Raw genomic sequence first — 12,633 nt, 5'->3', positions numbered from 1 at the left:
GAACTATCCGCGTCTACTTCCCTGGCGCCTGGTACAACTTGCAGTGCAACGTGCAGACAAGTGGAACAATAGGGGTAGTAGACTACTATAGTCAAATCAGTTTTTCTTTCGAAGCGTCAAAACGATTATGCTACTATGGAATTATTATGAAACACTAGCATGTGACGTCACAATCAAATTACGTACTCTTTATAGTTTTATACGGGTTTTAAAATAGATATTGTGTCTATAAATAACTGCAGTCTACGTTTTCCATTAATTTTCTGATGCTTTATTTCATGCGTGGTGTAAAATAATTTATTTTAAATACAGTCAAATACCCCATTATGAGAACTAGACGGTCGCTGTCCGGATTGTTCTAGACTGTACATTGGTACACCGAACGTTTTATATATTTTTCCCAAAAATGGACGGCAAAGTCGACGTTGCCGGTTAAAAAATAGGTCGCGAAGTGCGTAGATTATGGTCATTCCAAAAATTAAAAAGTTAATAACATTGCAGTCTCGATTTCGGGACTGCAATGTTGCATACAAATTCCATTATTTAACGAGTTCCAAACTTTTTAAATCTTTAAATGGCCATTACAAATGAAGGCATTAAACAGCCAAACAGATGATCAGCACTTATTATTATAATGTTGGTACCGCGACTATTAAGGTGTCTCAAATACGTTGGCGTATTTTCAGCAGAAAAATACACTTTTTCTTTTTTTTAAAGGCGGCAAGCAAATCTTTTTAATGGTTTTACTTTTTTCTGTGAAAATTAGAACGTTGCTTTCGTAAAATATTTCTATTTCTTGCACCATTTTTGAGAAATGCACTATATATGACTCGGCTGGAAGGCTACTTGCTGGCTTCGGATTCAACTAAACGGACTCCCAAGGTCGTCCGTTTAAAACGAATCCTCAGCCAGCAAGTAGCTACTTCCGAACCTCGACAATAATAATTATTATTATTATTTCATTTTAGACAGGCAGCTGATGCTGGTGCGTCTAAATCATAGTTCACTTAGCACGATTTCACTGTTTTGATAGTTTGTCGAGTCTATTTTTAAATTGATTCACACTTGTAGAGTTCACAACTTCAGAGGGTAATTTGTTCCAAGCATTTACTATACGATTTGCAATAAAGTTTTTCCCGATATTTGTTTTATGCTTTGTTGTTACTAGTTTAAGGTAGTGTCCTCTTGTGCGCGTGTTTGGGTTTCGAGTGAACAGGTCGCTTAGCTCTGGACAGTCGTAATATCCATGCATAATTTTGAACGTCTCGATCAAGTCGCCACGTTCCCGCCTTTTTTGCAGTAATGTACTATTATTTGCTTTATTTTCCATAGGGTGGCGGTATAATTCCACTCCAGGAACCGCCCCCGGGCGCGGTGAACACGCAGCGCGCGCGCTCCGTGCCGCTGCAGCTGCTCGCCGCTCCGGCCGCGAGGCGCGCTCAAGGACACCTGTATTGGGACCATGGAGATACCCTAAGTAAGTCCACAGTAGAGATGCAACGGATAGTTGTTTGGCCGGATACCGGATATCCGGCCTGGACACTGGCCGAATATCCGGTATCCGGCCGCCGGATATTCGGCCGGCGGAACTATACCTATATTTTGAGTTTTGCAGGTGCGCGTCGTGCAGGTTTCGACCTGTTTCGTAGTGAACGTTCGCGCGGACACATTTCTAGGATCGTAACGAGTTTTATCATGTCATTACGTACCTAGTAAGTTCGTTTATAGTTACAAGTGCGCGCGCGTATTTTTGTGTGAACAAATAAGTGTATTGTGTTTAGTTACATTGGTTACGTATTCATTTCTATCTACTGTGTCGTTAGCATTATGACCGTGACTGTTTTTTAGATTCCATTTTTTACCCCAAAATGTGTTAACTTTACTATCCGGTATCCGGCCGGATACTAAAATAACGGCCGGATATGCCGGATACCGGATAGTAACCGGATATCCGGTGCATCTCTAGTCCACAGTATTAGCAGGGGGGTGACACTCCGCAGTTTAGGTACATTTGGCCGGCGCGCCCATCGGACAGGCGTATGGCAGTGGGCTGCCGCTCGGCGCGCACGATAGTCGTGTCACGTGGCGCTCGCTCAAAATTGAAAATACACAGCGGCTTCGAAACTCACTTCCGTGAGAATCAGACATACTATCTCCGGATAAAAAATGTATGTTTACATAATCAACGTTTGTAATCAATATTTATCTTAAAAATAATAAATCTGTGGGTATAGGTATAAAAACTTGTCGAGTGATAACCCCGTGCCGACACTCACAGCTCGGTCATAAAACTGCGGCGCGCAAAGGAGATTCACGGTTCGTGCGCGGTTATAAGTTTCAATTTTGCTTGCAGGCGGCGATATAGGTGTAATTTTATACCTAAATCTGACTTTTGTGAAGGAGTGAATTTTCTGTACGGTAGTACTATTAGTTATTCTGTGGTATTAGTACCAAATAAATGCTATATGCTGTCGACCCCGTCCTGGGTCTTGGCTGGTCCAACAGGTCTCCATCGCCATACAGCGCGGCAACGCTGCAAGTGTCATGGGGACTTTTGGACCGGGAATGACACAGAACGGGTTTTAGGTTAGATAGTTTTAAGTAAGCATGAGTAAGGTGTAGTTTTGGTTATTCACTACACGGCTAAATTAACAAACATTCACAAGTGATTCACAATCCTTGTCAGGTAACAGTGCATTGTCGAATTTCTACCCTCATTAAACTTACAAATGAAATTATTGCCATGTCAAAAAAAATATTTGAACATAAAAAACGTAAATAATATCCGTATGACCAATTACCGTCCCATTTTTATTAATTTATAACATAAAACATTTTGTATCGATAGTTGTAAAAAGTAGCATGTTAAAAAAATCATATTTCAAAAAATAGGCAAAATAACAAAACTTTTTTTTCTAAATCTAATTAACGAAGATATCAGCTATATTTGCTGACTAAAATCAAATTTTTATTTTATCTTCCACATGGATTTTTTTAGAGTCAAACATGAGCTTTTTTTGGATGTTCTCAATTTTCACTTATATTTTTCTATTAGAAGTAATTGATCTAACACAATTATATTTATTTTACAAGATGAACACGGCAAGTACTTTATATTTCAGAAAAAAGTAATATTTGATATGCACCAGGGTTGGCACAAGAACCAATTTAAAATTGCATTAATTGACCAATTAGGTATACACTTCGGGTGGTCACCATTTTTTTTGTAGTTAATTCAGATAAATTTTGTCATACAGTATAATATCCACATTTCTTACCTAATCAAAAAAGTAATAATTATTTCGTTACCTTTTATAGAAAAAAAGTTAGGTCTGATTTTGTACAAGCAAGAATTTGACCCCACTGCTAACTTCGAATGGGCAAAACTTGAAAATTAAAAGATAAAAAAAAAAACTGGTGGTGGTTCAGCACTTCTGCCACCATGAAATATATCCTCAATTTTTTTTATGCAAATCAAAAATCATGCGGCGCACTTTTTAATTCAAATTTGTTGAAATCACATGGAATGACCCAATAATAACATTTGTTATATTTTTCAACTTACAGCCAGCTACGAAGAGAAACAATACAGCCACATAGAGTTCCTGCTCACCTACACCGAACTAAAGAGCGTAGTCCCGTGGTGGGGCCACGGGGTCCCTCCCGTCAACAAGGTAACTCTACTTGGCCAACAATTACCCGTACAGACCGTCTCTATAAACAACGCGCCGTGCGTCAAACCTTGCCAATTCACATACAACCCGAAGAATAAGGTATTAGATATATTCAATATGACGCTAGCTTTGGATAAGCCGTTCAGTATTAAATGGACGTTTAAGTTGATGTTTACCCCGTATGTTAATAGGGTGGAGAAAGTTAGAAATGATACGTTAGTTTGAACATTTATTTGTCGTGGGTTTTGTGGATCAGCTATCTATTCAGCGCATGCAATAAACAACTATGCATGGTTTTTAATAAAGTTCAAAATTGGATAAGAATATTACCAATGTGGTGACGCTCGTCAACACCAAGAGCTCCCAGTACAAGCGCGTGCTGAAAACGACTGTACGCGTTTTTGATAAAGTCCAAAATTGAACGAGAATCTGCCAATGTGGTGTTCGTCAACAAGGTCACTCTACTTGAACAAGAGTAACTCGTTCAGATGATACGGTTTGTGGGGAATAAATAAAATTTGGAGGGTAGAAGTCACTTTTAAATGTCTACTAAAGCGCGTTCCAAATACGACTATATACGTTTGTTGGTAAAGTTCAAAATCAAATGAAAATCGTAGCAAAGCTGTGTATTTACCTGGTTTTGTGGGTTGCCCTAAATGTCTACCAAAGGAGCACACACTGAAAACGATCGTGTACGTTTATTTATAAGGTTCAAAATCAAATGAGAATGGTGGCGTTAAATCAAAAAGATCTAGAAGTTATAAATATAAATCTGAATTTTGATTTTAGGTTTTTGTTTCTCTCTTAATTAAGAAACTCATAATTGACGTAGATGAAAGGTTTAATATTGCATTTTATGCATTTCGTAAATACAACGTCAATATTGTAAAATTAAAAAAATACTATGTATTTCTTACGAGTCCCTTGTGTGTAGGAAACATTTTAAAGACAAATTTATAACGTCATAAGCAATGTTTTAGAAGTTATTCACAGAAAATGATTTTAATAGTATATAATATAAAAGATAAACTATAGTTTATCGAAAAGAACACTTTGGTTACAATAAATGGCTATGTGCACGAGAGTGGCGCCGCTCATTGTCAGCTGTACCTAGAGTCGGACCAAGAAAAGTCTGCAGCGGATTTGATAGCCCACGCAGTGCAAGTGTTATTTATACGTCATAGAAGTTTGACGTTTAAAATAACACTTGCATTGCGTGGGCTATCAAATCCGCTGCAGACTTTTCTTGGACCGACTATAAAGCATTTATTCCTCACTATTATAATGGTCTAAACTCCTTAAAGTATTCAAAACCCTATTGCTCTAAAAAACCCATAGGTGTCTGTGACATTAGTCTTGTCTTTATATCTCAGATTTTAAACTGATATTCCGATTGCCAAAATATCAATATCATGTCATTTAATTCATATACAAGCTGCTAATTTTAGTATCTGAGGGCCTACCGCGAAAATCGAAATTTCGTTACATGCCTCTCTATCACTAGAATATGTACCTATGCAATATGGTATATAAAAACAGAGCTTAATATAATATGTGCTCAGTGAAAAGTGTATCGAATGGCCATCCTATAGATATAAAAATATATTGTAAGTTTCAACCTATTTAATTTAAGTGCTGTGAAAGAGTTAAAGAGTATAAAACGCACCGTAAATTTTATCGCTTTATATAAATATCTATAAGTTTTGAATTGAAAACAATTAAAATCCCGGTGCTTGTCATATGTTTAACTATGCGAACAGAAAAGGTTTAACATATTTTTGTTTCTCAGTCAAACAGTCTTAACTTTTTGAACGCCAAACGGCGCATCCATTTGCCGTGCCACTGACGCCACGGGGTAAAATTTAGTTTTGTGAATAAATAATGCCAACCTAAAAGTGGGGTGTTTTTCAGTAGATTTTCATCAAAAAACGATCGACGGCAAATGCCGTCTTTGGCGTTGGTGTCACGATTTTGCGTTGACGTCAATTGCCGTCTGTGGCGTTCAAAAGGTTAATACCTAAATAAGTGAATAATTGAATCCTAGTCTGATCAGCCTATCGTGGACGTAGAGCGCCTATCATAGGGCCTACCGTGAACACCGAAGCTCGCAAATTGCGGGCATCTTTCTCTGTCACTCTAGTGACGACATAATTGGAGTAAAAGAGCAGTCTTATACCTTGTACCACACTGATTCCTAAGATTCCTGCCAAGCCCAAGGCCTGCGTAATTTCTTACAGAAAGTAGCTTAACAGTCATAAAAAAGTTGCGACTTTCCAAAAACTTGGAATAGATCTCTGAAATTTTAAAGGAAACTAGTCATACGTTAATTATTTAGGAGTAGGTAGAGTTACTAAAATTAATTTTAGTAGCTACATGTTTTTTTATACTTACGTGTTATTACTAAAAAGAGTTTTAGATTGCCACTACCAAGTATTTTTAACGGTATAGTATCAAGTATTATTTATAAGGTGTCGAGCATACAAAAACAGTTGTAAAGCCCAGAGCATACCGGCTGCGTGTGCGTAGACATGTACATATTTGAGCGTTTTCCAAAAAAATATACATTTCATTCATGTCTTCAAAATATTGACTTCTTGGGCTCATTTTACTCAGAATCATTTGTACGAGTAGATATATCGCACAAAAAAGCCACGCACAAAATACCTACATCGTGTATTATCGTAAAAAAACATGAAAGGTAAAAGTTGTAATATAATAGGTACCTATAGTATCATATTAGCTTTGTATTATGTAGTAAATATAAATTATACCACGGTATAAGGTGCCTGTCGTACCGCTGACGATTTGCGTTGAGTGACTTTGTCTTTGCGAGTTATATCAACACGTACCTACGTTCAACACAAAATAGTTGAACGCTAGTCACCTTTTAGTCAGCGGTCGAGCACCTGCCTAAATGCACAAAATTTGACAGTACCTAATGTACCTATCTATCCAACTACACACAGTGTTATAAAGTTTTTATGTCACCTAACTGTATTTAACACATTCAGTGCCGAAAACCCGACTATCGGGTATTTTATGATTTCGTTTCGTCAGGCGTGTCTCACTCCGCGATTTCGTCGCTTTGCTACAGGTAGCTAAAAGTACATCCGTTCGGCCCCAATTTTGGGGAAAGCCATAAGCCGCGCGTGGCGTTGTCGCCACCTAGCGGCCATATCTGTGCTGATCGTAACAGACGCGTTTTGTTAGAGAGTGAGTCTTCTGTACTTAGTACTATTATTTATTCTGTGGTTTCGTTCCCAGGCCGGACGACCCGATAAGTAGTCGGGATCGTGGCAGTCAGCTTTTTGTGGCCTGGCGCGGATGTCTTGTTTGGCTGGGTGGCAATGAATGTGTTAAAAGGACATAAATACACGTATGCAAGTATTGTAAGTAACCTATTAAGTGGTCTTCAATAGGAAATGTGCGGTCCCTAACTAATCCAATTGTTCAATTTGCCTATTAATCCCTTAGAAGTAATTTTGAGTGTTTCGTATTTAATTTAATTTTAGGAAAATATCTACGACTAGTACAATAATCAACATATCTGAGCGTACAATCGTGTTTTGTGATATCGAAACAGCCATGCTGAAGTTTTGGGGTTACCCCACACTAGCGCCCGAGCGTCGGCGTCTAGTCAACTCTATGGCTGCTGCTCGACGCAACGTTGGCGCAACTGCGCAGCGATCCCATTTTCTATAGCGCTGGCTAGACGCCGAAAGCTCAAAAGGCATAATATGGGGTGGCGCCGGTCTCATACCCGTATGAATGTGATATAAACTAACCCGTAGTGATATAATTATAGTCAAATTATGTTTGCGTCATGCCAAAGCGATTGTTTAAACATTTAAATTGTTGTTAATTGTAAGTTTGCACTTAAATAAACATGATAATGCACCGGATTTGACTTTTATTTGTAATCGACGTAACAGATAAACAAGTTGAGTGAGGCCCCCTGCGGCCTAAGTATTTCATCATACGTGTAGATAATTATTATAAGGACGCGTTTACATTAGCCGTCTCGCTCAAAAACGTAACTAAGCAAGCAAGACCCGAACTTGTGACCTTTTGGAACAACGGTCCAATCGCTCTTCTCTTAACCAAGTGAGCTACCGAAGCTTAACAGAAGCGAGCTGATTTTCCCTTCTAATTTACACTTTGCCACGGCTCATGGGAGCCTGGGGCCTGGGGTCCGCTTGGCAACTAATCCTAAGAATTGGCGGCACCATAAGATAATAAGACCTTCCAACCCAGAGGGTACCTAAACTAGACCTTATTGGGATTAGTCCGGTTTCCTCAAGAATCACGATGTTTTCCTTCACCGAAAAGCGACTGGTAAATATCAAATGATATTTCGTACATAAGATCCGAAAAACTCATTAGTTTGAACCCGCGACCACCGAATTGAAAGTCGCATGCTCTTACCGCTAGGCCACCAGCTTCTTTTTACAATTTATCCGGCTACTCTGGCTGTTCTCTACAGATTTGCATTTCATTTCATATCATAACCGATTCTCGTGAAATTTTAAGAGCGGTTCGCGAGGTATACAGCTCACAGAAACAGTCACACATTTACCGTCAAGAACAAACGAGGTGGCTGACCCTGGTGGGTGTATACGCGCCCTTATGCTTTTTTATCAGGCATATGGAGGTTAACTGTGTGCGTGAACTACAGGGGGCAGCACAAGAGTCCTCTGCTTATTGATATGAAGTGTCAAGTTTAGTTCCGGATTTAATCCACAAGATAGCAGATTGTTCAATACTTACTTTAAATAATGCTATAATTAAAAGTATGAGGTTTATAAGCATTCAGTCATTATGTATAGGTCCATATTATAAAAATGAAAATAGATTGATTTCATTGTTTATAGAAAGTTACCATCCCATATGCCACATGATAAATAATAATGATGTACTTCTCGTTACACAATGATATAAACAAAATCATAAACAATTTATTTAAACTATTTAAAGCATCAAGTATGTATGTACAAATAATTTTAAATGTACTCTAATTTGTGTAAATTAAACTAAGTTTCAACTTCTGCAGACTTAGGCGTTAGATCTGCTGGCAACTTAAAAATGAAAAAAACGAAAATGTTAATTCTCCATATTTATATGTATTTAAATCTAATCACATTTAAGTTAAATATTAAAACAAATCCTTAACACATTCACTAATGGTCCTTCTCTGCGTCTGTTTTTAGGAACGTTTCATACTGTTCTTCATTCATCAGCTTAGAGACTTCGGCGGGGTCGGACAGCTTTAGTTTAAAGAGCCAGCCTTGGTCGTAACAGGAGGTATTAATCAGACCAGGTTTGCTTTCCACCTCAGCGTTTTTCTCAGTAACGGTGCCAGTAACCGGTGAATAGATCTCACTCGCTGCCTTTACACTCTCGAGGGCTCCACACTCGTCTCCCGCTTTGATTTCTGTACCCGGTTCAGGGAGCTGAGCAAATACAACATCACCAAGTGACTCCTGTGCGTATTTGCTGATTCCTACAGTGCCAATGTTATTTTTAACAACCACCCATTCATGGCGGTCTGTGAACTTCCTCTCTCCAGAGGCTTCTGTGCTGTATTTGTGTCGTAGTTCACAATATGACTGTCTCAAGTTGGCTTGGAGGATGGAGCACCTTGATATGTATTGCTTTGTAGCCAAAAAGATGTGCCTTTGCAGAGCCATGTTTCTGAAATAGAGAAAAAATTCAAGACATGAAAAAAGTGAAAATGATATTCATTAAAAATCTTTCTTAGACATTAGAAATTAAGGATATTAAAATGAAATGGCATACTTTTAATTAGTTTAGTGGGCAAGTAAAGTTTAAAACTGGTAAATTAGTTTGAAAATACTTGTGATTCTTGTAAATTTGTTTGTAAGGTTTGTATGACTATGTGTGAATGAAACATAAACACTGGACAGACTGAAATGCTAAACTTATGGGGAAGTACCAAAACTAATAAACTGTGACTGGGAAAAACAGCTTACCAATATAATCCTATTTAAAAAAAGGCTATACTAAAACTACTTTAAAATAAAATATGTATAGACCTGAACCATTACAAAGTCAGATGTCAACTACCTAATGAATTCGGTAAAATCTTATCAACCACAAATGATGTAACCAACTATTTTGATAATTTCAAATATTCAAAACAAGAAAACTATAAAAGGAATCCATTTAAATAAAACTAAATAAGTAATAAAATACGCCAATTCAAGACTGGCGAGAGACATTGCAAGACCAAGAGGCAAGGCATGATCTGGTGTCGGAGGCCAAGACTCACTTTGGGTTGTTGCGTCACCATAGTAAGTATAGATGGTCAAGCAAATCTTGTCATTAGAAAAAGGCGGCAAATTTGAAAAACGTAGGCGCGAATGGACGTCGCCCCATAGAAAATTTGAATTTCGCGCCTTTTTCTACTGACAAGATTTGCTTGGCCATCTATAAGTAATAAAATACGCACCAATACTTTTTTTCAGTGAAATAAGACTTAAATAGCACACTGGGAGAGTAGTAACATTGTAAATGCAAGACACTCCGAAGCCAACTGACCAGATAATGGTAACGACCAGAAATAATCATCACCTATGACATTTAGATAACAGATGACCCTGTGAACTGTAAACAGTATGAGTTTACAATCGCCTTAATTACAACTCGAGTACGAGATAAATAATGGAATATATTAAACTTATCTTAATAGAAAAATATTTGTTACGTATCTACTAATAATAAATAACTCAACTGAAACAACAATTTACATCATTATTACGGAAAAGCAGTTAAATGGTTAGGTAAATAAATTAAATAGGTTTATATATATGATAATTCATTAAAATATACCGCTGTAAAAATAACCTAACCTCTTAAGTAAACAAAAATATTTTTTTTAATAATCATTGTACAATACCTTATCAAAGTTTTCAAGCCAGAAGACAAACTGCCGGTGAACTTTTCACGGCTATGTATAAATAAAACTGATATGATATTAATTGTATAAATACCGTATCGGATTCTGCTACAAGAAAACTTAATTTACTTTACAAATGTCAGTTTCTTGTCAATGCAAAATGAATATACAGATAATGTACAGCCATGTGATGTATGGCGTGAATGAGATATAAAAAGGTAGTTGGTCAAACCAAATTCTTTGATGTTTTTTTTGTTGTATGAAATCTTTAGAGTCGCACCAAGAAAAGTCTGTAGCAGATTTGATAGCCCACGCAGTGTAAGTGTTATTTATACGTCATAATTTCATAGAAGTTTGACGTTTAAAATGACACTTGCACTGCGTGGGCTATCAAAATCGCTGCAGACTTTTCACGGTCTGACTCTAAGGATTTTTTAATTTATGCTACTGAGCCTTCGATTAAGGGATGCGGCATTCGCACTATTTCCCCTCTGCCTAGGTACAAGATCAACTGATCTAGCACGGGTAATAAAACTAGTTGCGCTCGGATTTTTAACTAGACCAAGTCCAGACGCACGAGTGAACACAGCAGCAGAAAAAAATATGATATTAATTGTATAAATACCGTATCGGATTCTGCTACAAGAAAACTTAATTTACTTTACAAATGTCAGTTTCTTGTCAATGCAAAATGAATATACAGATAATGTACAGCCATGTGATGTATGGCGTGAATGAGATATAAAAAGGTAGTTGGTCAAAGCAAATTCTTTGATGTTTTTTTTGTTGTATGAAATCTTTAGAGTCGCACCAAGAAAAGTCTGTAGCAGATTTGATAGCCCACGCAGTGTAAGTGTTATTTATACGTCATAATTTCATAGAAGTTTGACGTTTAAAATGACACTTGCACTGCGTGGGCTATCAAAATCGCTGCAGACTTTTCACGGTCTGACTCTAAGGATTTTTTAATTTATGCTACTGAGCCTTCGATTAAGGGATGCGGCATTCGCACTATTTCCCCTCTGCCTAGGTACAAGATCAACTGATCTAGCACGGGTAATAAAACTAGTTGCGCTCGGATTTTTAACTAGACCAAGTCCAGACGCGCGAGTGAACACAGCAGCAGAAAAAAATTCTAATTGCTCGGTTTTTTTGTTGTAAAAAGAGGTCGGGGACATCAAATTTACAAAAAGAAGGTGTTACATTTCACAAGTAATATTTTTTTTACATGTCATACGTTTAATAACATTTAAACACAATTATTATATTTTAGTCTCATGTAATTGCTGGATTTATCGATTTTGCTCGCCCAGTACAAATTGCGGATCGGTCGAGCGACAGATCCGACTTCTCATCTTAATTTTAATTTATTACGAGCATTGGCAACTTGGCCATCGACTTCTCATCTCTCAGAAAACAATAAAATTCTTTGACGAAAATGTGTTAGTGTGCGTGTTGTGACACTTGTGATTCGTCCGTACACAAAAACAGATCGAGGTGTGCAAGATTTATCTGTGTAGGGTGTCATTTTCTATGTTTTTGTGTCGTCATTACAGATTGGATTTTGTACGTAAGTGTGTGAGAAGTGCGACTGTGTGCACGTTTCCCCCCGCGAAAAATGGCAGAATATTTGAATGTCAAGATATCGCTTGGGCATGCTTGGGCCTATCCCTTCCGACCTGTCGGAAGCCCCTGTTGATCGAAGTACTGAGCCCTAAAGTCTATTTTTTTATTCGGTAGACTAAAATGACATTTCATAGTATGAAATGACGTTTTATGTTCATACTATGAACTGTCATTTCAGTCTACCGAATAATAAAAGCGGCCAAGTGCGAGTCGGACTCGCCCATGAAGGGTTCCGTATTTAGGCGATTTATGACGTATAAAAAAAAACTACTTACTAGATCTCGTTCAAACCAATTTTCGGTGGAAGTTTACATGGTAATGTACATCATATATTTTTTTTAGTTTTATCATTCTCTTATTTTAGAAGTTACAGGGGGGGGACACACATTTTACCACTTTGGAAGTGTCTCTCGCGCA

The 12,633-nt window shown here is 37.6% G+C and overlaps 2 protein-coding genes across 2 annotated transcripts in view; one reads left to right on the top strand and one right to left on the bottom strand.

The window, feature by feature from the left end:
• Nucleotides 1-3,932, top strand: part of LOC134652345 (lysosomal alpha-glucosidase-like) — a 62,132-nt gene extending 58,200 nt beyond the window's left edge. Inside the window, exons 23-24 of the mRNA XM_063507517.1 lie at nt 1,333-1,477; nt 3,568-3,932. Of these exons, the coding sequence (XP_063363587.1) occupies nt 1,333-1,477; nt 3,568-3,899 (477 nt within the window). The 3' untranslated portion in view covers nt 3,900-3,932. The remainder of the gene's footprint in view (nt 1-1,332; nt 1,478-3,567) is intronic.
• Nucleotides 3,933-8,784: 4,852 nt separating this feature from the next.
• On the bottom strand, nt 8,785-9,397 carry LOC134652246 (glycine cleavage system H protein, mitochondrial-like). The gene has a single exon (XM_063507417.1). The coding sequence runs from the start codon at nt 9,359-9,361 to the stop codon at nt 8,852-8,854; it is 510 nt and encodes a 169-aa protein (XP_063363487.1). The 5' UTR covers nt 9,362-9,397; the 3' UTR covers nt 8,785-8,851.
• Nucleotides 9,398-12,633: the final 3,236 nt, after the last annotated feature.

The sequence above is a fragment of the Cydia amplana genome, chromosome 11, assembly GCF_948474715.1.
Source record: "Cydia amplana chromosome 11, ilCydAmpl1.1, whole genome shotgun sequence".
Taxonomy (NCBI): domain Eukaryota; kingdom Metazoa; phylum Arthropoda; class Insecta; order Lepidoptera; family Tortricidae; genus Cydia; species Cydia amplana.
This window is presented reverse-complemented; position numbering and strand designations above follow the sequence as displayed.

Excerpts from the sequence above, each read along its gene's own strand:
- LOC134652246 (XM_063507417.1), bottom strand. The coding sequence starts at position 9,361 with ATGGCTCTGCAAAGGCACATCTTTTTGGCTACAAAGCAATACATATCA.